The sequence below is a fragment of the Passer domesticus genome, chromosome 1, assembly GCF_036417665.1.
Source record: "Passer domesticus isolate bPasDom1 chromosome 1, bPasDom1.hap1, whole genome shotgun sequence".
In the NCBI taxonomy this organism is placed as follows: domain Eukaryota; kingdom Metazoa; phylum Chordata; class Aves; order Passeriformes; family Passeridae; genus Passer; species Passer domesticus.
The window spans coordinates 148,009,908-148,037,724 of NC_087474.1; the positions used below are offsets into that span (position 1 = coordinate 148,009,908).

The window sequence follows — 27,817 nt, forward strand, 5'->3', positions numbered from 1 at the left end:
CTGGGGCTGTCAGCCTGGACCTAGCCTTCCTGTCTAAGACTGGATCAGCTCCACAGAGGCAGAAAATCCACCAAAAAAACCACCAAAAAAACTTATTTAGTATTTATATCAGGCTCAACCATATTCAGATGAAAGAAGAACTCAGAGGACTAAGATCTGTTTAACTGCAGTTATTAAAGCACTCATGTCTGAGAAAAATTGCTGAATTGAAGGTAAGTTATAAACCTATCCCAAGACAATATATAAAATGCATCCATGTCTGCTTCTGACAAAAGGATTATTTAAATTACAACTAAAAAAAACCCTCAAAACTCTTAACACAGAACATGCAACTCCTTAAATGTTCACCTATGGACATTTAATTGTTGCTTTAATTCTACTACCAGTGAATAGTAATTAGGCTTAATTTAAAAAAAAAGTCAACAAAAAGTAATAGAATATGAAAGATGATGTTATCACTTGCAGAAAAAAGTGCAAATTAAAGGCACAGCATAACCAGATTTTGCTAACAGATACAGGTAAAGAAATAAAATTACTATACTAAGGCAGTACTAGTTTTCTGTCAAATTAGCAGTGGGAACATCACTTGTTACATTCTTGATTCTGAAAAGCAAAAAGTAGGAAAAACTACTGCTTACTTTTCCTCTATTAAATTTAGGTATCCTGAATTAAATGGCAAGTCCTCCATCTTACAGAGGCAGGAAGTTCTAGAGGGCAATATATTGTAACTATCATGGGCACCAGTTTTAGAAGGGCACAGATTATCACTGGGGGTGGGTTTTGTTCTCCGTTGATTATTTGAGGAATGTGAACAATGAGTTCAACTGGACACCAAAGTTTTAGCTGGCTAAGGCAAGATGCAACAAAGACTCTTCAAACTGCTTAAGCTAAAAGACAGTATAATAGTTTTTATCTTTGATTATGGCATTTTAGCATTGAGCATGACTACAAAGTATAAGATAAAAGTGCAGCTTTTACTTTCATTTTCAGCAGTGATTATGAAATTAGGATTGCAAATAACATAGGTAGTGCACATCGTCAAAGGAGATTTTGAGACTAAATGAAAAATACATCTTATATAGTTAAGAAAAAACTTCTAAATATAATAAAATATCAAAATTGCATTTTTGATAAAATAAAACTGTCAAGAAATCATATTTTTCAATTTGACAAAGATCTATGCTGGGTTAGAGAGTAGAATCCTTATGTTTCTGTATTTGTGGTTTTAAGTTATGAAAAGGTTTATGGATTTGATCCAAAGGTCAGCAAAGTCATTGGTACCCTTCATTGATTTGAATGGGTTTTACAGTCTCATGCTGTTGAGAAAAAATGGGGTTGATCCTGTTCTCATTTTCATTACCTTCAATTTCTCTGCAATCAATGGAGCATTACTCTTTCATTTGCCCACACAGAACCAAGAGCAAAGTTGAGGTCTCCCATTTTCAAAGGGAGATAACTGGGATAAAACCAAATCATAGCTGGTGGTAGACATAAATTTAGATCCTTCTTCGCAGAGTAGCTACTCTTGCTATTTGTTTACTGTGATAGAATTGGTACAGAATGTGTGCACAAAGAGTAAGGATCAGTTTTAAGTCAGCTAAAGACTTTCCCGAAGACTCTAGTCAAATTAATTATAAGCTGTAGAAACTTAAGGAAGATACTATCTTTAGGTGCTCCTGATTTCTAGAGACATCCCTGACAAAAGGAGTTTTTTCTTGTCCCAGCATCTATTTTCATTGCTCACTTAAACAGCCTGGGCTCTGAGCATCTGGATCAAAAGAAAATGGTAAAGAAATCTGTAAAACACATATTCTCACACCAGATTATCCTGTGATCAGCTAAGCCATGCAGAAGTAAAGTAAAATTCCCACAGTGACATTTCCATTACTAGAGAGAACCAAAAAGTTGTCAAGAACAGCAGTAACAGTATAATAGAGGAAAGCATGAGTTGCTGACAAAGCAACAGTCACACATTTTAGTGCTTATCGCAGCAGCTGATATTTAGGAAGGGAGAGAGAAAACTTACCAACAAACAAATCTAGCAAGCAAATATCAGTAAAAATAATAATTCACTGGGAAAGAGCTTATTAGGATTAGAAGAAAATAAACCACAATTTTTATTATGCAATCTGAGATAAACCTCAACACCTAAAGGAAACATTTCTAGAAAAAGACAAAAAAGCTCATAGGCATCTCAATGTATGAAGATACATCCTAGCAAAAGGAAATTCATTACCTTGATGGGCTGTAAGGGCTGGTTGCCTTTTGGTGACCCTCAGAACCTTCCAGGTTTAAGCAGAGACATACAAAAGTCAACACTATCAGTAGTTAGTGTCACAGTCAACCGCTGTAACAGAATGGGTGGGAGCCATGCAGATGGGCATTAAAGCAGCTCTGGAATCTAGAGAAAGATCTGTTCAGAACCTACCCAGGAGACAACTGATTTATCAGTGGAGCTTTAGAGGTAGAAGTATCCTTCCTTCCCTCTCTCCTATCTCCTTCATCTGAAATACAGTTTGTTTGCTTCAAAGTCTTTCAAGTTTAGACTGAGAATTATAACTGTGTGACACTGGGAGTGATCAGTGTGGGGAATTTTCAAAGGTTTATCTGCATCCTTAATTGCCTGATACTTTTAAAAGCTGGTCCATTGTCTAAGATGATTACTCCTTCCACCATCCAACATTCTCTAAATACTCATAAAATACAGCTGGTCTATCCTGGCACCCTGTGACAGAAAATTACAAGTAACTGCTGAAAAGTGTTTTACGTAGCTACACTCTCTAGAACAAAGTAAAGAAACTCTTCAGCAGACAACTGTAGTCTAATCAGCCCTCTAAACATTTAGACTACAGGAAATTAAATAAAACTAGAGCAGGAGATATTAATTTCTTGGTCCAACTTTAACAACAACTCCTCAACTCCTCAGTTCCTCAGGAGTTCTTAAAAGAATGAAAACCAAAAGAAATAGAGTAAGAAAAAAGGCTTTATTCCTAAGGAAGATTGAAATTACCTAACACTTTAAAGAATCAAGGAAATGTGATCACCATTCTCTCTCCATCTCTACCTCTGACATATGCCAAAGTGGAAACAAAACAAAAACCACAGGACTTTGGAGGACTTTGGAGAGTAAACTCTAAGAACAGAAGCTTTGCATCACTGAAGAAGGCAAAATCAGTAAGAATCTGATTTCTCTGCTGTGCAAGACCTTTTTTTCTTTAAGATCTTTCTCTCAAAATCCAGATCCTGAAAGTCCTACACAACAGTGCACTTTCAGTGTGGAAAAACAAGAGTCTGCTGACTGATGCCACCAAAACTAAGCCTCTTAACTGGTCTTACTAAAGAAAGAATATGGCAAAATTACTTGTTTCCAGGACCAGGTGTTGGAACAGCTTCAACCCCATCTCATTTCATGAATTGCCAGCTGAGGGCAGCTGGGTGTGCCAGACAAATAGACTGGGAAGATTTGAATCCTCTTTCTTGCGGAGCGGACTCAAAACTCCAAGACCATGCCAGTGTACATGCCTTCAGACTGTGGCCAAGCCTGCAAGAGAACCTTGACACGCCTTTTTGCTCACATACAAAAGTCTCTAACTTGCTTACCTCTACAGTTCCTGAGGAAAGAGATCCAGCCCTCTTGTGTAGCTGAACAAGTATACCAAGTCAGAGTCCTGACATGTTACACCAGGCTGACTGGACATAACACACTGTGCCACTCCTGACCCTGAGTATTTTCTAATCAGGTTGTCTTCAGGTGAAATCCACTGATTAAGCCAAATGTATATAAACAAACTATTCCAACAATGTGGATAAACTTAACCAAGAATAAACTCTAAGATGTGGATGAAAACTTTGTGGGATTGAGGAGCTTCAGAACTGTGGTACTGCCAAGTACAAACTGCCTAAAACTCAACTTATCACTCTGACCCTGAGAAAAATAATCAAAGATTGACTCAATACCCTCCAGGTAATACCTTTGAAAAAACAGAACTTCTTACAGAGCTGCTCACTACAGATTTTCTCAAAGTATCTTTTCTTTGTATAGGTAATTTCAAATAATTCATGTGACTGGCATGTACTTTTACTGATAAAAATACTTTTCAATTTTAAGGTCATACAATAGAGCTGTAGCCAAACTGCCAACGGAGAAATAAGTTGTTTTAAAAACAACAATTCTCTGCCACATTTTCATTCACATTTCTGTTTCAAATTAAGGCTGCTGTATTTATGCTGTCATCTACTGGAATTAACACCAAAAAAACTACAGGTGTTTCATGAGTATTTATTCTGTATAAAGATAAAGAATGTATTTTTTAAAAACTGTTCAAAATTTTGTAGAAGTGAGAACTTGAATGTCAAGGACCACAAGACCATTGTTAATAGGCTTCAATTTATTATTTTATAGGAAATCAATTTCAATTAAAACACATTGACATGGTGACTGGAAAAATTCTATAATATTGATCTTATGGAGGAACCAGCATAGTTAAAATTATTAATCATACTTGAGCATGTGATAAAACACTAGGCTAGTACCCATGCTTTATGATAAAGTCAAATAAAGGCTTTAAAATAACCCACCCTTTCATTTGTGGAATATGCCAGAGATCTGCATACTGCTTAGTAAAAAAGAAACAGTTCATAACACTGCTGACTGCCTATGTATAACTAAGTAAATGAAGGTGCTCTATCATATGAAGCATAAATGCCATTAAAAGTAAACTTTTATTTGAATAGAACCACATTCATTTTTAAAGTTACAATACAGAAAAGCTTTTAAAGAATGTGAATGAGGAAAAAGAGAAGCTTTTAAATAAAACAGGTTCTTTTTACACAACACAGAAAATCAACTTCACAAGGGCATAAAAAGGAGAGGGTTTTTTCCTGCCTCTCTTGACTCTTTCCAGTAATTATAAATTTTTATTGCACGGGCCATAAATGCTAGTAACAACAGGAAGAAAAATGCTTTTGAACTCTATGGCAACACTCACCTTCAGGGATTCAAAACAGCAAAACTTTATTCTACATTTTCAAAACAGCTTTAAGTGACTTTCATGTTTGTTGGAACTGCCAATATCGTGAAACGCTTTACAAACAGGACACATTCATGTAGGCACAGCAATACCAGTTTCATAAAATCAGCAAGATGATGTTACCAAAATTCATCTGAGTGAGGAGGGCAATTCATCAAGCTTTTAGACCAATTTTTCCTAGCATAGGAGTTTACATCTAGGCTTAGCAAGTGGGAATTTATCTGATCCACATTCAGTCATCTACTGTGTAGACAAATATACCTGCCAGCCATTCCAAGTGTCTGTAATAATCGATGGAGAGCAACAGGTGTAATTCATCTGATGCAGCTGAGGTGTGACTGCTGCATCTCAAATACAGAGGACGTGCAGCTACCCTGCATGCACGTGACAGTAAGATTGCTTAGAGTCTCTGTGGAAAGCAGAAGCACCCAACTGAAGGCATGCCAAGTTAGGCTCTGGCACTTTTGTCACCACTGAAGTTGCCAGTGACGATATTTTAGTTTGTAAAAAACTTCTTGCCAATAACTTGCTTCTTAAGACTGTGAGACAGATTCTCAATGGATACTAAAGAATTAGGCAGGGCAATACTCTTCCAAATACACCAATTCTGAATGCTGGAGAGCCCAAGGGAATGGGACCATAGAGAGGGAATAGGATCCAGGGATCTGCCTAAACATCACCTACTACTATTAGATGCCAAGTAGTGGGACAGAGGGATATTGGATCCAATTGAGAATGCCATTTCTTGTATTCTTATTTCCAATGCTATACACTCAGTTTGACCAAAAAAAAAAAAAAAGTGTTAATTGAAGAAGACAGTCAGGATTGAAACAGAAGCACAGCAGTAAAAATTTCCATGTACTTTCTAGGGGGTCAGAAGTATAGTTAGGGCTCTGATTTCCTCAGATCTCTCATAAAACTATCAAAGGCATGAAGCAACAGGACAAGGGGTAGTGGCTTCAGACCAAAAAGAGGGTAGCTTTAGATTGAACATAAGGAAGAAATTCTTTACTGTAAGGGTGGTGAGGCACTGGAACAAGTTGCTCAGAGAAGCTGTGAATGCCCCATCCCTGGAGTTATTCAGGGACACTTTGGATGGGGGTCTGAGAAACCTGGGCTAGTGGAAGGTGGCTGGATGTGCCTGTATGGCAGGAGGGTTGGACTTAGATGGTCTTAAGGTCCCTTCCAACCCAGACCATTCTATGATCAATCCTAATTTTATTCTATGTCTGATCTCTGGAAATATCTCATTAGAAATCATAATTATGTTACATTGTAAATTGCACCATCTTACAATATGATTTATTTAAACTTTGTGTGAAAGACTGTACCTATTCCTGGAATCCCTTTTACCAGCCTGTTCTTTTTGAATGGGTGAAAACAAGTGATTTCCACTGGCACTGATCACAAACAGCTGTTGTTGAATAACAGGCTGACTGCTGAAAGCTTTCCTATTTAGCTAAAAGTCTTTCATGGCTGGCTGCAGCACAAATAGCAATAGTTTACTTTTTTTTAATCAACTTTAAGAAAATTTGTGTTTTCTCTTTCCAATTTACACATGAGTGAGAAAATACATACATACACAGACACACACACATATATATATATGTATGTATGTTTTTATATATATGTAATATATATATTCACCAAACATACAAGACAGTATTGGGTATGCATTAGTTCAGAAGGACTAAACATTCCAGACCAAACTGACCAGTAGGCTGACTTCTGAGAAATTTGAAAAGCAGGAATGAAAAAAAAAACAAAACACATCAACACCAATAAAATGATAAGAAAAGCAGACAACTGCAATCATGATCTTGCAATCATACAAAACAGCTAATGCTATATTACCAGTAGACTGAGTTACAATACTATTTATAGAAACACATAAAAATGCAAGCACATCATAATATTATACAGCTAAAATCTTGCCAGACATGTTCATCAATACAAATTTCATAGGTCCTATGTTTCCTTATTCATATTCCAAACTAATATACTACACATATTGAAGGACAACTCTGTGCTAAACCTCTCCACAGTGCATTACAATGTATTGTCCAGTGTATTGGAACTTATTTTACCTGTCAGCTGAATCACTTGGTTATTTGATATGAATAAATATTAGCATCACAGCAATAGCTTAAAGGTAACTAACAGTACCAGAGCAATGCAATGGTCTGCCAGGGACCATTGACTGCGTTGCAAAGTATATTCTTCAGGTTAGAAGCCAGACACTTGAAATTCAAGTAACTGAAGCCATAGATGGAATTTGATATTTATCATCACTGATGCATGTATATTAGATATTTTATCTTTGCTCAGATACACATTCCACATACAATATTGTGTTTCAGCTAAAACAAATTAAAACCATACAGAACCATTCAGTACAAACTTGTAACCTGAAAAAAATATTTTCAGACATCTTTACAGTGCCTAAAGTCTGAAAAGCCTCTTATGAACAGCCATGGCTTCTGATTCCAGAGCTACATCCTCTGTTAAGTGCTGAAACTGTCCTTGACTGGAATGGGAAAAATACAACAAAGACTGCTCTTTTGTAGTCTAATGGGTGGTAGCAAAGTAATTTTACAGTCCTGGAAAGCAGTGTTAAGAAGAAGTGCAATGATTCCTGCAGTTGTACAGGAAAAAAGGACATACAATAGAAAGGAGTAAAAGGGATATGGACATTTAGTGAAAATAAACCCATATTGAGAAGAAGGTTAAGATTTCTTCACCTGTAATCAGGCAATTTAGCATGCTGAGTTCTGGAACACAGTTTTCATGCTCTGATAAGGGATGAACTACTGTTATCGGGTAATTTCTGACAGTGCTTTCATGATACACTTTGTGTTCAACTCATGAGGTCTCTCAGACATTTTGGACCACAAAGCAAAAGAAACTGGTTAGGAATTAAGCTTGCTGGAGCTCTTCTGAAAGGGCAAGTATTTTTTTCTGTGCCTTAGATAGATGCCATGTATGTAGCATATGCAGGAAACAGTTGCATGGTACTTTGTGCTTTGGGAAGAAAGGCCTTCCTGACTAGCTGGAAGCTTCAAGGTTAGGCGAAAGAAAAAGATAAAATCAAAACAATGAAAACAAAAGTGATGTCTGGTAAGAAGACAAACAGTCAAGACCTCAAATGCTGCAGGCCATGAAACACCACAGGTATATGAAACCAAGGTTCCTTGGATGTCAAAACCTTAAGTCCAGAATGTACACAGAATGTACTTCTTTGCAGGGGTGACAAAGAAATGTGCTGATCTCAAGAAACATTTCTTCAAGGAACCTGAAGGACAGTAGGCAATAACAGTTCAGATACCACAGGATCCATAAAGTCCACAGGAGGGGGACAGCAAGCTGCAATTGCTTTCTCTTAATTGTTGACCTTTAGGCCTGTGCTTGGCAAGTTCCCATATTCTCAAAATTTCTGATCACTCAAGCCCCTTTTCAGCCAGGTGTGTAACTCCAAATCATTCATGCTGTTTACTGGAGCCACCACAGCAGGAAAGGTCTTATTATGTGGGAAATCAGAAGATGGGACCGAGTCTAGTACTTTAAAGTTTTGATTATGGAAAATGACAATAAATCCCACGTGTAGTGATGAAACCTGGTATGACAGTGCTCAGGTTCCTCCCAGCTTTGATATCCATATGGACAAAGCAGATAGGGCAAACAGAAAGTGTCATCATGTTTCTGATACACTGGGAGGGTTCCATGCCAAATTTTCATCAAACCAGCCTTTAGTACTAACAGGATGATAATGCTGCCAAAATCCTAGTAAAACATTTCTGTTAAGGTGGGTTTCATGGTCCTGACTTACTCACCACACATGTCCTGAAGGCAATGTTTCTGTTACAAAGATCCTCTAAAACCCTCAATTCCAACACTAGAACTCAAGGCTCTCACTTGTTATTTGCTCAGTTATAAAATCATAGAATATTTTAGACTGGAAGGAACCTTAAAGGTCATCCAGTTCAAACACCCCTGACACATTCACACCAGTCTTCCTTTTATCACTGGTGCACCTATAGAACATTTTCCTGTTGCTGCTGACATCTCTGGCCAGCTTTAATTCTATCAGAGATTTAGCTTTCCTAACCTGATTCTTGCTCCTCACTTTCTCTGTGTTTCCCCCAGGCTACCTGTTCTTGCTTCTAGTCTCTGTAAGGCTTCCTTTTTGTGTTTGAGCTTGCCCAGGAGCTCCTTATTTATCCATGCAGGCCTCGTGGCATTTTTTGCCTGATTTCTTTATTATTGGGATGCATCACTCCTGAATTTAGATGCAGATGAGATGCAACTCTGAAGGCCCTCTAACTTCCCCTCTGGAAGAATACACTGCTTGGGTACCATAACATGTTTTGAATAGGACTGTGCTGGAAATGGGAGGGAGGAAGGGAGGGAATCGGAGTTACTGTGACTCCCATTGGGCACATATGTATTTCAGTAACTGAGCATCAGCGCAGGATGAGCAGGAAACTTAGTGAAGAAATAATTTCAACAGGTATCAACTGCTGAGATGATTTTCAATGAAGCACAAAGCTTTACTCTAACATGTGTTGATACGAGGAGAAATACTGTCCTGGCAGTATATTCAAGCAGCAGTTTTGCCCTATATGAAACTCAGAGAGGAACTTAGAAGGGGACCTAACATCATCCTAAATGCAGGTTATCATTTAATCCAAATCCAGAAATGCTTCTCAAGCTCAGCCCTATGAGCAGATTGCTGTCTGTGGATACTTTGCACAGAAACACAGAACACTGCTGTACCACTTTGAGGACAGTCTCTTCTATGCTAGCCCAAAGCAGGACTCACACAGAAAAACCTCAGAATAACTTCTTCCTTCTCTGTGTAGTTATGTAAGGCTTTTTATAAAAAAATGATCTTTCAACTCAGGCTTACAGTGATAACAGCATAATAATGGTGTTTCCAACAGTGTGCAGCTCTCCCCAAGAGACGCTGGAAGATATTTTGTCAAATTAGCTCCTCAACATCACTAAGTCTGCGAAAAAAGCACAGATCAGTAGCTGGGCCTGTGCCCTTCTATCCTAGTGGAGGCTGGAATAGTGTTTCTACCAATAATAGCCTCAATCAGGCAATCAGGCAGTTCTTGCTCCAAAGAAAAGTCTTCCTAAAACTCAAGACAAGACTTCAATTACACAATCACGTACTATTCTGGCTTTAAGAGACTGGATGGTGTGTCTTGAATGAAGAAGAATGAAATGGTTTTAAGTCACTTTCTGAAACAGGAGTAGAAAAGAATGCTATTGAGTTTTAAAAATGAGGTTAACTTCCTCTGCAGACAACAGAACACAAAGCCACTTAAAATATCTGGTAGCTATTATATAATGCTTTTTAAAACTTTCCCTGCTCGATCCAGCTTCAACTGGGGTATGTACTAAAGTCAGTGGAAGTCTTTTTGCTGACATCAATGGGTTCTGAATTAGACCTCATTGCTTGCAACCCAGCTTGTGTGCTACATTAATTCAGAAATGGGTTTTAACAGCTTCTTTCACCTACCAGTCTCCTGAGCTGTGCACTGAGAGACTGAGGGCTTTTCCCCCCCCTCTTTTTGGAGGGCAGCAAGGCACAGCACAGCAATAGTTACAGTGTGATCTGGACTTTGCGAGTGCAATTTCCAAAAGGCAGAAACAGCTTTTTACAGAAAATATGTTCTCCAAGTGTTCTACAAAACAAAACCAAAGCAAACCAAAACCAAAGCAAACCAAACCAAACTAGTTACAGAAAGCTATTCCACTAACAACCTGGATCAGGCACATACAAATCTTAATAAGAATATGAGTGGACACAGTTTGGAGAAACTGGGAAAGGGGAGAGAACCACTTTTGGAGAACAACTGAGATACCAAGAGCTTTACAAGTTATACTGAGGTTGAGAAATAATATCTTAACCTTAGTACTTCCATCAAGCAGACACACACTCCAGCTTGGTGCAAATGAGGCGATAAGGGACAGGAGTACTGCTCTTATCCTGTCACTCACTGTTCCCCCACTCTGAAATCATACAATCAACACAGCTTTGCTGCACTGCTCTTATAAACTGTTGTTCTGCCCATAGCTTCAGCTCTATTTAAGAAGATGAAAGTAAACAGAGTTTTGGTTTCCCTAGCTTTTTAAAAGAAAAAGTCTGCTTAAGCACTCTGTTTTTATTCATCTGGGAGATGCCTGCTTTCATATTATCCTTGGTGGACCAACAGCACATGAAGATTATTGGCTTTCAGACAATAAGTTTTACAGTCCATCAGGTCCATTTACAGATTTGTTTATTAAACTGGTATTTTTCTATTGTTTTACTGATACGAGTTTGGATTACTGCCACTGTTTTCTTCCCCACAAGGACAGAGAGCTCTTGCTTCCTCACACAGCCATTCCCAGCTGAGCTCTGGAACACAGGGCAAGCTCTTGTGGCTGGTGGTCACACCAGTGGCCACCCAACTCTAAAAACCACAGCTTTGAATGCAGCATGTTTTGTCTCTCTGAGCTGACCCACCCTACTACCAGCAGAGGGTACTGGCTCACATGGTTACACCGTAACACACCGCAGCAAAGCAAGGAACAAATTCTTCTGACAGAAGTCCTCAGACTCAGCCATTTCCCCAGGGATATATCAGAGTGGCTCTGAAGTGCAGCACAGTGGCCAACACCATTGTGGGGGAGGACAGCCAGAGCTGCAGAGCTCCAGCTTTTTGTCAAGCTTGTGCTGCCTTTCACAAAGCACACGATGTCTTGCCTTTATGGATCAGAGTATGTAAGAACGTTCCCTCTACACAGCAGAGAGAGACTCCATTAAACACACATCCATGCATCCAGTGCTGATCTATCCTTCACAGCCCAGCACATGTTTATTCCTTCTCTAACCAAAGTCCAAACTTGTATCCTCAACTGCACGGGCAAAGAATGCCTCATCAAAGGATGCTGCCCTGAATTCCTTGGAATGGGAGTCACTGCTGCCTGACTGAGCCCCAGTCATACACCAGTTATGTGTCCAGAGGGGAGCCAGAGAGAAACAATTCACATCACAGGAAATACATAGTTCTCAATGTCATATACAAGTCTATGCAGGAATCTATCTGGACAGCAGTGATCAACTGATCCAAATTTATAGTTAATGTGTCTTCATTGTCCCATATCAGTCAAATCCCAACTTTCATAAGCAGGCCCATAACAGCAATGGTGGACGACCAGAACTTCACAGTCCATCAAACTCTCAAGTAATATTCTAGATGCAGTGGAAGAGAGAGCCTGGCCACCACTGAAGAAAAGGATGTAGGAATAATGGATGAATGGATAAAGGGAAAAAGAAGAGTTCTAAACATCTGGGGAAGATATTCATGCTTCAGGTATGACATGACACAAGATGAGGTGAGCTTCTATTAACAGCTCATGGAAAAACAAAGGAACCCTAAAACTCTGCATCACAATCCACAAGACACCAAGCCTGAAGAAACAATTCAGTCGAGACTTCAGCTCTTTCAGATAAAATGCAGCTTATTCAACTAATCAGAGTTTTCCCTGTGAGCACAGTGAGCAAGGCTTAATTAAGAACATAATGTAATGTGTGAAGGACATTTTGTTAAAAATACACTGCATGTACTGAGGAACTCTGCTTTTTTCAAACAGTGTGACATACAACAGGCACTGAACCAAAACACCACAGAAGTATGTGGTTTATGCTATCCCATTGGACTACCAAACAACATTTAACATTGAGAAAGTATTGCAGATATATAGTAGAGGAAGTCTAAATGTTCCCTTACAATATTGCCACAATAACTGCTTTTCTTTCGTGTTACCACAGCCATTACTAGAGAGCTAATACCAAAAGTCATCATAAAACATCTAAAAATTATTTGGAAAATATATATAACCTTTTTTGTTACTCCTTCTGCTCTGTCTTCTAATCTAGACTTAATATTAAGCCCAGCTTTGTTTTTTCTTAGCAGCAAAAATTAAAAGCAACTCTAGTCAAGTCAATAAAATTATTGCAACATGAAGAAGGAATTGGCCATCTGCAAAAAACAGTCTAACAGGTAATTTTCCACTGACAGCTCTTACCGTAAAACAGGTGACAGAAACAACACTATTTCATCTAACTGTGTTTTATCTCACACTGAAAGTGAAAAATTAATGCAAAATGGACAATGGTATTAAAGACAGTAGGTCCTCCATCTGTGCCCTTTATACATAATTATTTTCATCTTAGTAAGCAGACACTTAAGTAGGACCACCATCAAATTGTAGATGGAGCCTGTTCATCACACAAAACAGGCAGCTGAACATCTCTATTTATTTATGCATTGTTTCACCTTTTAATCCCCCCTTGGAAAGCATGTGGAATCTATGAGACATTTTCATGCATCATTTCTTGTAGAACATCAAGTCACCTTTTACGCCCTCAGGCAAACTTCTCCTATCTGATTTCAGTAACTGCCCATATAAAAAATATTTTTCATACCTTGTGTAAGCAGCTGGAGGTTTCGGACTTCTTCTCTCACCTTCAGCTGAAGGACTTGCTGCAGAATGTGCTGTCGCAGGCTTTCCTGGGCAATGCCCATTCGTTCAAGCTTTTTGTCAGTAAGTCTCAGCAAAGCACGGCCTGGAAGAAAAAGCCAAGAAGAAAAATGACCCAAGGATTTCCATTAGTGCAATAGGCTCACTCTGTCATGATAATTCACTACAGAAAAAATTCTCAGCCCTGAAATACCTCATTCTGAGTATATATTGTTTCATCTGTTAGGTACTCCCTTACTGTTAGGGACTTATGTGCTACTCCTTCCTTTTCTATTGTTTTTTCTGTATTGTTTTGGTGCTTTGTGAGACACAGGCACGTCAAACAGGTATCTTGTGCCATTTTGGACAACCAATCACTGTTCTCAAGGGCCAGTTGGTCTCCCATAGGTAGGACAACCCCTATAAGTCTACAACTGACATAGGTGCCTAAACAGACTCCCACCTATTTTCAAACATCATGTCAAGAAATGAGTGAAAACCAGTGACTGTGGGTTTTATAAATTAAATCAATTTAAGATATATCAAGGATGACTATTGTTGCAATTCAGGTATGTCTGTGGTTTAGCAGCACCATTTCCCAGGATGGTTCTGTACTTCATGGTTCAGCTTCCAAATCCCTCTTAACAGCCAACTATCACAGCAAAATTGGGAAAAAAACCCCAGGGATTTCTATCAATTATATCTAAATCATTCCCGAAAAATATTTTGTCCAACTATAAAAAACCATCTGCCTATGGTCTTTGCAAGCATTCACTCCCAGTTTGTGACTTATCTTTAGTATTAGGTTAATGCTGAAACACAGCCCCAGGCAGATTGTAGATGTTAAAAAAATCAAACAATCTACATTCTCCCGTTTTTGCTAGTGGAACTCTGACTCCATCTTTTGGGCATGGCTGTGCTGTAAATAAACAGGAGCAAGGCTGTACACTGGCTGGGCCAACAGCGAGGAAGTATTTGAACCAAGTAGAGAACCAAAGCATCAAGCAGAATTTTACCCTATGAAGAAAATGAGAACTTGCTTTCTTTGGTCTTCCCCACTGCTGTGAGGTAGTGCAGGGAGGAGTGTTGTGCAGCCCCTGCTGACTCTTGATTCCCACTATATACATTTGCTACCTAAAGGTGCCCTGGCCAATAAAAACTAATCGAACTTGAGCTACATTGATACTACCTTGAAAATGACATGTTTCGTTCACTTTCTTAAACAGGTTCAACTTTTTAAACAGATTCTCCTCTGTTTTTTAATTATGAGAAATCCCTTCTTTGACTTCTCATGCCTTATTCTGAAACCAGAAGAAGATAGCAAAGAGCAAGTTATTCCCTCTGCAACACAGCAGCCTCTGTGCCACCATTACTGTGGGTTTTGGATGAATGGTACAATTTAGCTCATTAGAAAGTGTTACTCAACACAGCAAGATAAGGCCCTTATTCAACCTCTTTTCTTGCAAAATAGCAAGGAGTAGAGAATTTTTATAATTATTTTAATTTAAAAATTTAAGATAAATGCCAAAAATTTAAAGTGGCACAGAATATCTGCCCCAAACCAAGGAGTTAGCAGCATGCCTTTCACAAACTGCAAGATTTCACTCACAAGCAGTTCCTTAGGATCTTGATATGACACAATGTAAAATACCAGGATATTACTATTAATAAAGCAAGATGTTATTGATCAGATAAAAATTACAGCATTCATAGATTTTCAGCCTTCCTGTGTCTCTCAAACACTACATGTTACAAAGGATGACCTTTTGACTGGGAAACCTTTGTTTGAAATCACAAACAAGAAGAATTCTAAGGGTTAATGTAATAACAAACTATGGAAATGAAGTCTCTTGCAGATCAATGCCAGCTGTCCAATTCTCCTGGTGATAAAGGCAGCAATAATGACTTCAATTTTTATATTGTCTTATCACACTAAAACATCTTAAAGCTATCTATAAAGGATGTACAACAGTTCAAGAGTATGGTCTGCAATGTCAAATTAGCAAATGAAAGCAAATAAAAATACAAGACACCAGTTTAAAGAGTGCCAACACATATGTCATCTTAGGGCAGGGAGTCAGCAACAGTAATATGAAAGGACAGACAGAGGCCATGCATCTCATCCAGTGCCCTCCACCTCTTTTTGGCCATAGATACAGTCATTACTCTCTCCTTCCTCTGGGCAACTCTTTAGTTCACATTGAAATCGTTTTTCTACCCCAGCCACTGCCTTTGGAAGTTGAGTGTGCACAAAACAGAGATTTCTCTTTTCAACTCTTGGCATGTCAGTTCTGCGGCTTAGGCTCAAAGCACGATGCTATTGACTCATACTCTCTGTAGCAGCTTGCACAAATTGCCTTAAATTAACTCTTTCTTGCACCAAATCCAAAGTGACATGTTGAGGCAGTGATGAGGTGAGAAAGCAAACATCCAAATGTGGCATTTCAAGAACACACTAAAGGACCTGATTGTGAAAATTCAATCCTCTCCATACCTTCTTCCCCCTCAACACTTAGAACAACAACATCCAAGCCACAAGTAGAATAATTTTAATTTGGACATGAAATCATGCCTATGAAAAGATAATTTTAGTGTCTGGACCAGTAACTAAAGCCAATTAGTCACTAAGGCCGAGATCCTAACAATCAGCTAATGATTTTGGATGCTTCCCTGTCTTACATTCTGTATTATGCATATCTGAAAGAGTAATCATTTCATGCTAAGAACTCTGTGTTATTGAACATGGAGACCAACTGTCCAGAGAACTTGTGGAGTCTCTCTTTGGAAGCATTCAAAATCTGTTTGACAAGGTCCTGAGCTACACTTGTCCCTGCTTTGAGTAGACAATTGCCAGAGGTGCCTTCCAGCATCATCTGTTCTGTGAAATAACTGGCATGAAGGATCCTGATTTAAATACCTATTTTCTTTTAAAAAGCTAAGATTAACAAGGGAAATTAGTAAGAGTACACAAAAGATGACCATTTTAGCAAGTAACATGGTTAAACAGAGAGACAGTAAAAATTGGAGGTAGGTTTTTAATTTTCGGAGAGTGCAGATATATTATTAAAAGCAGAACACTTCGAAGAGTATACACTGACCTATTCTATACATTTTCTAAGAGTATACACTGATCTTTGTTCAGACACAAGCAGAATGAACTTAACTACCATTGCACGAAAATTTCCCAACACTACAGAACAGACACTACCTCTTAGATGTAGGATCTACCTGCCCAGCAGGTACATTTTTTTCAAAAAGGACATTTTTTTGAAAGCACCTAAACTAAGAGAACCATAAAGGTCCCAGTGACAAACACCTATGCCTTGGTTCAGGCTAGTTGCAAGGCTGGAAACCAAATGTTTTAAACACAACTCCACAACTCCCTCAGTATCTGTACACATCTTTTAACACCTAAACCCCAGCCCTCTCATACTCAGGGCAGATCAGCCATAGAATGTTCTGAGCTACCCTGAGGGCAAACACAAAATATAAAACACTTTCCAGCTTAATAATAGATTGATGGCCTAATTTTTTCTAATACGACTTAGCTGCTACAGATCTCATTGAATCAAGCTGGGATTAGATGAAAATCTGAATGGAGGGAGAAACATTGCATGCCACAGAACATTAGCATGAGTAGAAGCACTGGTCCAATGAGGCTGGCACTGGCCCTTGAGCAAGCAAGGCAGCACAGACTGCTGTACCTGACAGAAATGCTCAGCCCTCCCTGCACTGCTGTACCTACTGCTCTTCCCCCAAGTGCCAGTTTACAGACACACAGAAGGACACCACACAAGAAGCCTTGAAAGAACACTTGCAATGCAGGCAAAGGGACAGGTTTTATTTAACATGCGGAAAGAACTGAAGAAATACAGGGAAACAAGAGCAGATAGCTAGTAAGAGGCTGATCTGACACAAAACCCTGACACAAACTGTGAATAATTTAAAGCTGATGAAAATGATAAACCACTTGTGGGAACAAATGATGGTGTGAAATATGGCCAAGACAGGTGACCTTGTCTTCCAAGAACAGTATGAAAAGTATATCTGGTTGTCCAGACAAGATGTTCACTTTACTTACTTGCAAAATCTTAAAAAAAAAAGGAAAATGAGATTTACTAAGCCCCTAAATTATGTAAGATGAAAAATTTTTCAAGTTTATACTTAAATGCTGCAAATGCCATTTTATTCTTAGTTAATAGATAATAGTGTGTTTCTCTAGTTTTTCAAATGTGATGCTTTGTGTTTACTTGAAACAGTCTGATCACAGCTTTCCTCTTGCTTAAACAGGCTGGTTGTTGGCTGCTCTTGACTGCCTTGGACATATCATGTAAGAAATTTCCATGACAAGAGACACAGGCATAAGTATCATGGTTCAGGTGGTGGTGAGATACAAGTATAAAACTCTCATCATATACTCAGGAAAGAATGCAAACAAGAATGGGCAGAGAAAGAGGCTATGATTTCATAGTGAGGAATGGCAAAATTATGAGAGGAGGCAAGAAAAAGAACAGTCCTCTACAGAACAAAACTATCCTCAAGACAGCAGTGGGGGGAGATGAACACTGGGAAAAGAGAAGAACTATTAGACTCAATATATATTATACATATATATATATAAAATATATAATATATAGTATACATATAATCCCTGACTATATTAGGGAACTGATTTGAAAAGAGGACAAATGGGTGTGAATACAATTGAAGATGCTGAGTTCAGAAATATCTTTTAAAAGAAACAGCACAAATCAGAAATCAATCAAATTTTCAGAGCAAACTTGGTATGACTTCATGATGGTTTTCTGGATAACCTATCAGATCTTCTACAGTCCTACATTTTCTGCTTTTCCCATGAGGATTTAAGACTCTGTCTCTCCTTCTTTGCCTGTCTCATCCCTAGTCAACCAGACACATCAGACACTTTGTCATCAATGCCTTGTGGCAAATCTACAGCTCTTCCTGCAAAGGCAGCTAGATCTGATTTGTCTTACTCATCATTTTAGACCTAAGACTAATGAAGACTCTTAAACTGCAACTTGCATTACCATTCTCTTTGTCCCCCTTCAGATATCTAATATGTCACTAATCAGGGAAGACTTATTTGCTTTAAAAGTAAAAATGGATTCATTTTTCATCAGACTAACCATAGCAGCAAACACCTTATTGATCTACCTGCTATCACAAAGGCAGCCGCCAGCCTAAGGAGCTCCCAAAATTGCTACTGGTACTTCTCATGTGATGAAAAAAATCTCAGCTGGGGACCAGCTTAAATAGACAGGAGATACAAAGTATTCTGGTACAGAAATTAAAAGAAGGAACAATAGTTTCTAATGATAGGGACCAGGAGGAGCAGAGAAGACTATTTAACCTTGAAGAATATTAAAGATCTCCTACTGAGGAAGTTCTCCAACATCTGAGCCAGCATTCTTGTACTTTCTCATCCTGTTAACAAAATCAGTAAACCTCCATGGGACCACAGGAATTACCTTCTGGTAAGACACATGAATGGAAGAAACCCATGACTGTAGTATGTCTCCAGGGGAGTCATAGGAAAGGCTCATGTATCAATTTGCTCAGGTATCAAACTAGCTTTGGACCTGCTTTTATTTGTTAGCACCATCAAAGATGATTCTCTTTCTCACTCATTATTTGCTGGATCTGGATGACACCCATTCTATAATAGAGTTTCTCAAAGAAAACACTGTCATATTGGTCAATAAACATCTGATCAAACTCAAAGAAGCAGCTATGCAAACAAAGGCACTTTTTCAATATTATCTGCATCCCTTGTTTCAGCATGATCTCTGTTTATAATTCTGACAAGATGAAGTGATGACTATTTTTATTTCTGCCCATAAATCTACAATAAAACAAGTTTATTTCCATAAAGCCCTTCTCAGGTCAGAGTTTTCTTGCACCACCCCATCCTTCCTCCACACTTCCAAACCACAAGCATGAACAAAATATGAAAGAAAAGTAACTCAACAGAGTTGAGTTTAGCTTTAACTTAGCTTTAACTTAGCTGCATTATCAAATATAAAACTAGCAACAACCAAAACATGGCTTTCTTCCTAAATTTGTTTCTGACAAACTTACTAAGATGTCACTGTTGCATCTGTGAAGGTATTTAACTCAGATTACTTAGTTTAATGTAACTTCCTCTCACCTTAGTGCTGCCCTTCCCAATTCCCTCTATATTCTATCACATGCCACTGTCATTTTCTATTCTCTTAATTCGGATACAGTCCTTTGAGCTATGTATCTCCTGTTCAACGATGGGCTCTGAAATTTCAAGCTAGGAGATGTCTTTCTGACACTCAGTTTTCCTGCCTCTTCCCAAGGATGTCTCCCAGGTAGCTGTCCCCAGCTGCTTCTCCCCAGGCCACTCTCTTCAGGGCTGCTGTGCTCCTGACACAGGCTCAGGCAGCCCACCAGCTCAGACACAACCACACTGGATTTATGCTACTGAACAAAACCAAAAAACCTGCGGTAATGGTGAAGTCATGTAAGAATACTGAAAGACAGAGACTTAACAGAGCATGGATCTGGAGGATTCAATTTAGGAACTGCAATTTAAAAGCATGCTTCTTTGTCCTTGGTGGATACTTCCAGCCAAGTAGCTCAAAAGAGTTCAGGTACCTTGAAAATTAGCTGAAGACAACAATCCTCCAGAAGTGAAATTCTCCTCCCATAACTAAAGCAAGCAATTCCTTCTCATTGACTTAACCACACATTTCCAAGGAGGTATTTAATTGCATACTTTGTGGGATCACACATCCTTATATCATAGAATCATCTAGGCTGGAAAAAACCTTTCAGATCAACTGCTAACCCAGCACTGTCAAGACCAACACTAAACCATGCCCTAAGAGGCACAGCCACATGCCTTTTAAATACCTCCAGGGATGGTGACTCCACCACTTCTCTAGGCAGCCCATTCCAGGGCTTGACAAACCTTTTTGGGAAGAAAATTTTCCTAATATTCAATATAAATCTTCTCTGGTAGGGTTGTTGTAACCCATGTGCAGGACTTGGCACTCTGCCTTGTTGAAGCATACATCTGGGCTTGGACCATCAACTCAGCCTGTCCAGATCTCTCTGTAGAGCCTTCCTGCCCTCCAGCAGATCAGCACTCCCACCCAACCTGGTGTTGTCTGCACACCTACCAAGAATGCCCTCAATCCTTTTGTCCAGATCATCAATGAAAGCCTTAAACAGAACTGCTAGAGATATATAAGAGCCTTAGTTATAAAATTCTTTGAAATTAATGAATTAATTACTCTAGTGTCTAATGATTTACAGTTATATTCAAAAATATCTTTATTCTAAGATAATTAGAATACAAATCTCAATACAGAGAAGGGAAGGGGTTAATAAGAGAAAGTACATCATGATTACTGGAAGTGGTTCAGTTGGTAATTTACTGTACTGATGGGAACTATATTGATTTCTTACAAGTCTTGAGTAAAAGACTGTTAGATGGTCCTGTTTTTCAGATGAACATATTCAGCACCTGATGATTTTAATAGGAGGAAATAGTAATAACTTGAATTCCCTTCTGAAATATAAATTGAGGCACAAATCATGTTACAGCACTTTTCAAGCATACTGTAAAATGTGAGACAACCATTTTTAGTGCTCTCAGGAAGGACCCAATAGGACCCACAAAGTAAATTAAGGATAAATGTAAACCTTTAGCAGCCAGTCTATAAATCAACATTGTTTGTTGTATATACATCTGCCACCCTACTTCCTGAGCATACAAAATTATATATTATCTACAGCTATATATAGACATAATACTGACATATAATAACGAGCTTTTATTACATTGCACATCGTATATTTAAAGAAAAAATCCTAGGACTATTGTGTGTTGGTACCTGTGTGCTAGATTTATGGTCCCCATATTCAAATAAATATCCCCGAAATCTTTCCTATTCATGATGGAGTGAGTGAATGTCAACATGTTTGGTTTTGTTCAGCATCAGCAGGACATGCAGTTCTTCAATTCCTAGTTAATATAATGTTGCTCTCTGTGCATCACATTATGCACTATATATCCCAATTCTTTATTAATTTTTTTAAAATCACATTAGATGATTCTTGCTGGCAAGAGTCTTGCTAATTTATTCAGGAGTAAACATAGATTCCTATATTATAATGTACAACTTCTACACAGAACAGATTTGGAAAGGGAAAGACGATTTGGGAAGCATTAGAATTGACTGAAGTCTTTAAAACAAACTCAAACAAGAACTTTTGCTGTAACTCCTAATGGTGGACCAAAAATCAGATTTTTTGCAGAAAAAAGGGGTCATTTATTACCACAAAAAAAATAACCATAAACAAACATACACACCAAAAGAGCCCAACACTCATTCTTGAAGTGACTGACCCAAGTGGAACTGAGAAATCCCCAAAATCACACAGAAGACAATCAATTTATAAGCAAAATCCTTCATTGTTTTCAAGTGCTGGGTCTGGCTGAGGCAGAGCTCATTTTCCCCTCAGCAGCCCTCAGAGCCTGTGCTTTGTAGCAGCAGCTGGGAAGTCACTGAGAACACAGTGTTTTGGCTACTGCTGAGCAGTGCTCCCTCCCACAGCATCCAGGCTGTCTTTCCAACATTTCCCTTCACACCAGGAGGCTTAGGATGGGCAAAATCTTGGGAGAGGACATAACCAGGACAGCTGACACAAACTGAGTAACGTGATATTCCATACCACATGACATATGCTCAGACATAAAAGCTAAGAAACAGGAAGAGAGTACATTCATTTTTCCACAATGTTTGCCTTCCAGAGCAACCACTACATGTGCTGAAGTCCTGCTTCCCAGGAAGCCACCAGACAACACTTCCTGATGGGATGTAGAGAATTAAATCTTTGGAGTTTTTTTCCTTGCTTGAGAGTCACATTTTATTTTAGTAAACTGCCTGTATCTGAGCCTACGAGGTTTTTTCCATCTTATTTTCTTCCCCCGCCTTGCTGAGGAGAGGAGAGGAGAGACTTGGGGGCACCTGGTGTCAAGTGAAGATCAACCCACCACAGTCACGCCTTAGAAGGAGATCTTGGGAACCATCTGACTCATTCTGCTGGGGAAAGCCATCCCTTCTTCCTCCTGATAACTCTAACTGCCACACAGCGTTTAGGCAAAAACCTACACAAAGAAGAAGCATTCCAAACATGTTTAATTCATTTTCTGAGTTTCTTTTAATGCCAAACTTGTGGGAAGCAAGGAGAACCGATATAATGTGAGCAGACAGCTTACTGCACTGCATTGCGGAAGGTCTGTGGGCCATCAAAGCTCCAGCACACCAGTATCTGAGAACTTACATTTTCTAATAAGATTTTCCAATCACTGCTTTGTTTAAAAGAAAAAGAGAAAAATTAAAATTTGATTAAATATTAAAATAAGGTTTCATATCCCACTGCTGAGGTACATACAGTATTAAAATACTTCCCAGTCTGTATCCCTAGCTCTCTCCTGTTCCACATTGTTATCTCCAAGCAGCTTGCAGTGATGCTTTCTACCACACCCATACCAGCTTAATCCTTCATTTTTTAAATAAAAATGAAATTGAGAAAGGTTTTTTGTTAATATTCATGTGGTTAATAATTCATACTAATAAAAATGGAAAATTAAAAGCAACATGCTAATAGGTTAAGCACTGTAGACTGCTTCAACTCTCCTAACCTGAAGGAGGAACCAGCCACATCTCTCCAGATGCATGTTTTGGTCTAGCATTTCTCTTTGGGGGCTTTAATTAGAACCTAGCACCTGTCAGATGGCACACATCACCTCTGATATGCCTTGAACTTACTGCCCATTTTATAACCTAGGGAAAAATAATTTTCCATTTGTAAAAGTTACCTCTGCTCAATTATATGCACAGTCTTACAGACACAGGCACTAATCTGTTGCTGCACTGCTGGCTCAGTAGTACACCAAACTTTGCATTTCTCCCAGCTTTTATTACTGTAGCTCTGAGGAGAATCAGGACATAAGGATTTTATTTGGCTGGTCTATTTCTCCTATTTAATAGTTACACTTGACCTGTAGAACACTGTGAGACAGTCATTTTGGATCAGAAAAAAAACCCCAGATACCTAAGCAACAAATTGTTGTAGCTAGTTTTTAAGCAATTCATCCCTGTAACAGAATCCAGACCTTATTTTTTAAACTCTGTATTCTGTACCTCCAGAATCTGGCTCAACAATAATATTAATAATAATGATACAACACTAATGTGCAGGAGCCTTACCAGAGGCTGCAGCCCAGCACTGTGGCCCAAATGGAACATGCAGCCCAGCCCCTGGCTCTACCTCTGGGTCTCACTCTCCCAAGCAAAAATAAAAGCTTGTTTTCCACTACAAAGTGCAGGAAAATGTTGTGAGACCGTTTTTATTAAAATAACTGCTATAGCTATGAGCAAGGGAGCTTCTCCATCTTCCAAAAAGATGGAGACAGTTCATCTTCAAACTTCCAGCAGAACGTGTCGAGTTCCTGCTCCAGGCAGGGGCTGGCCCAGGTCCTGCAGAGGTGAGGCTGCACTGACCTTCCTGTGATGCACTTGGGAATCTCTGTGCAGGGTGCAAGGGCTCCAACCTCTGTCAACTCCCAGCTCTTTCCAAGACCAGACACAGAGAACCCACTCCAGCCCTCCCTTTCCTGCATGCTGCAGAAAGGGCCAACTGCCCTGGCAGGTGAATAGTTTGGAGGCAGGATTTGAAAGCCCTTGGTCTGAAGGGGAAGCCAGACTTCTTTTCCCTTCTGCTTTTCTGCTCAGACTGGGGCAATTCTGGGCACACATAAAGAATCAACTGCAGGCACTGAGGTAAATTCATGGCTAAAATAAAAAGAGAAACAAGATGTTCAGGTGCCTCCAGGCTTTTTCAGAAACCACAGAAGGGACTATTCTGGATGATAATTCAGGAGTTCACTTTTCAATCCAGAGCAGAACCCCTAGGACCTGAGTTGGGCATAATGGAATCCATATGTGTCACTCACTCTGGCTCTTCAGCAGCAGATGTCTAAAAAAGAGCTTGGGACAAAACACTCTCTCATTATCCAAAAGCTGGTAATTTAGCAACTAATTAACAAAAGCAAAGTTGGCTAATTTTAGCTACAGCTGAGCCTAAGGTCAGTGGATGGCTTCCAGTGACTATAGCAATACTTGGAGCTGCTTGTGAGAGGAATTTCACCAACATTTTAAAACGGCAGAATAATTCTGCCATTTCCAATATTATTTGATTTAGCAGGAAGGGGCAAAACAAGAAAAAAGTGTTGCAAGGTAAACCCAAACTCATTAAAATGAAACACTAGTTAAAAGATAAAGCTAATTCACAATCAGAGCCACCTAGCAGTGAAATGGGTGATTTTCAGGTCCTTGTGGTCTTGAAATGGAGGTTTTGGAAGAGATTGTTCAGAGGAGCTCAGGTTATTGGGGTCTGTACAAAAGGGAGGCAGCAGCAGTGGAGGGCTTTTTATCTCTGCATGAGATCCAACATTCAAAAAGACCTTGGGAAAAAAGCATGGGAAAGAGTAAAAGGAAGACAAGGAAATTTATATAAATCAAACAAGTACCAGTAAATTCCCAATCTTCAGGTAATATGGGGTGTTTTTCTGCTTTATATTATATTGGCTTTCCAATAGCTTCAGTGGGTTTTCTTTCTACTATAAATTAAATTTTCCCTTTCAGACAGAACAGCAAACACTAAATCACTGTATTATGTATGAATCTTCAGTTACAGCTTGTTTTTAGAAAGAATATATGGAGAGGACACATTTGAATGCATGACATGATCCACCTTTAAGTCTTTCTTTAAAGAAGGAAGCACTGAAGCACTGAGTTGAACAAACACTAATCAACCTGTAAAATCAGATTAGAGAAAAAGCAACAACTGTGGCTAGTGAACATATTATAACCCTTACTGGCAAGTTCCCTGTAATAATTTATATAGAGGAAAAGACTGGAAACTATCATCACGGAAATTTCCTGCAGTAACACTGCAGACTAAACCTCACCCAGCAGATGAGCAGATCTCACCCTCACACACCCTGAGCAGATGTCACAGTGTTTAAGCACAGTTCTTTTACTCACAGAATATGCACTAGGAGCCAGTGACACACTGGTTAAGTGCAGGGCAAATGCTTTACTGATGCAGAGAGAGACTATTCCGACAGCTGAATGAAGGTGCTGTCACTGTGCACCTGCTCAGACACAAATATGCAAAATAATTTTTCCACTGGTTTACACACACACACAAAGAAAACAGAGAAGAAAACCATAATTTTTAGCCTGGCAAAATTTTCCTAAACCTCAAGAGTCTAGAGAATATTTTTTGAGTACTGAGCCACAAATTGAATCCTCAGTCAAGTACTAAATTGTTTATCTTCATCTCCATCCATTAGCTTGCACTCAGTCTTCAGTACAAAAGCCAAATCATTTTAGGGTTAGTTTCAAATGTGATTTTGATTATGAAAAAAAAGACAATTTCTTGTTTCTATGTTATAAATAACATCTAGGCTTAACTCTCTGTCCTGGGTTGTAGACACATGTCTTGCGAAACTCCAGCAAGTAACAATATTCAGATATCAAGAGCGGAATAGCAGCAATACAAACCAAAAAAGTAACAACAGATACTAAGAAATTATTTACTTCATCTTCCAGTGCATAATTAAAATTCTAAGTCAAATATCCAGATATGTAAATACTCTTCCCTCAATTCACTTATATTTCTTTGTAATGTTCTTTGAGTTACCTTTGTGATACCCCTTTTTGTTGGTTTTCCTCACCAGCTTTTTTCTGCTTCCTTCCCACTGAAACAAGTTCTCTTTTGCAGTTTTCTCAGACTACAAAGCTTCCCTGGTTAAGCCATATGTGAGCACTGACAGTACGAATTCCTGTAAATACCCCTGAATTAAATCAGCTGGATGGTATGTAGGATCACAGCTGTCTATAGATTGAAGTTTCAATTACAAATCCTTCTGCACAGTTGCATAAGAAGCTGATCTAAATCAAGTTATTTCCTGTCTGCTCCCACGCAATTTTCTGATGACCTTTGAAGATGGGCAAGCCAAGGTTCTTTCTGCAACATAGAGCAAGACATGGGTACTCCCAGTCATGGCCTCAGGACCTTGTATCTGCTCTCAGCAGCCATGTTCTACTTAAATGATAAGGATCAGATCACGTAAGATCCCTTCATAATGGTCTAAAAAACATTTTTGTTATTCAGTGAGCAAGACCTGGGATCCTAGTGAATACCAAGCTGAATGTAAGCCAGAAATGTGCCCTTTCAGCCAAGAAGGTCAGCTGTTGGAACCCTGGTTCCTGGGAATTCTAGACTTTCCTGGGCTGCAGTAGGAAATAGGATTTCCAGCAGGTCCAAGGACATGATCCTTTGCTTCTACCTGACCCTGGTGAGGCCACACCTGGAAAGCTTTGTCCTGTTCTGGAATCCCCAGTACAAGAGAGACATAGACATACTGGAGCAAGTCCAACAAAAGACCACAAAGATGATTACTAGACTGGGGCATTTATGAGGTAAGGAAAGGCTGAGAGAGTTGAGATCACTCAGACAGGAAAAGAGAAGGCTCAGGAGGAGCTTTCCAACATGTGTAAATACCTAACAGAAGGAATAAAGAGACAATGGCCACAAATTGAAACAAAGGAAATTCCATTTAATTGTAAAGAACCTTTTTTGAGTGTGCTTGAACACTGGAACAAATGTTCAGAAAAGTTGCTGAGTTTCCATTCTTGGAGATACAACTGACAGGACACAGCTCTGGACAATCTGCTCTAGTGGGCCCTGCTTTGAGCAGGAGGTTGGACAAGATGATCTTCAGAGTCCCTTCTAACCACAGTGACTGTGATTCTATTCCATGAAGGTACAGAGCAGCAAATCAGGCAGCCTGAACTTCAACAGAGTTAGCAAGGGCACAACTAGCAAGTACTGGATATGAGAGTCTTACATAATTTGTATATTGATGTATTCAATTGCAATGTGCAAACCAAGGAGTCGGGTGAAAAAATACCTACCCACCCTCAAAACTGTTTAAGATACAAGTGTACACCACCTGCAGTATCCCTCAGCGGCAGCAGCAGCATCCAGACACTGGATTTCTCTAAAGAAAGTGCTGTAAGCAGCAAGGTTAGAAGGGCAGAAGGTTGGAGCCTACTAGGCTTGTAAAATGTGGTATTTTTCGGCCCTTTGAAGGTCACCTGATGTCACCCATTCTGAAAAGAGGACTGCATCTGGTTCCAAGA

General features: G+C 39.1%; 1 protein-coding gene across 5 annotated transcripts in view; it reads right to left on the reverse strand.

Annotated features, from left to right (window-relative positions):
* Positions 1–27,817, reverse strand: part of SAMD12 (sterile alpha motif domain containing 12) — a 176,517-nt gene that overhangs the window by 77,310 nt on the left and 71,390 nt on the right. For all 5 annotated transcript variants that reach the window (XM_064395393.1, XM_064395412.1, XM_064395375.1 and 2 more), the window contains exon 4: positions 13,510–13,650. In XM_064395393.1, the coding sequence (XP_064251463.1) occupies positions 13,510–13,650 (141 nt within the window). The remainder of the gene's footprint in view (positions 1–13,509; positions 13,651–27,817) is intronic.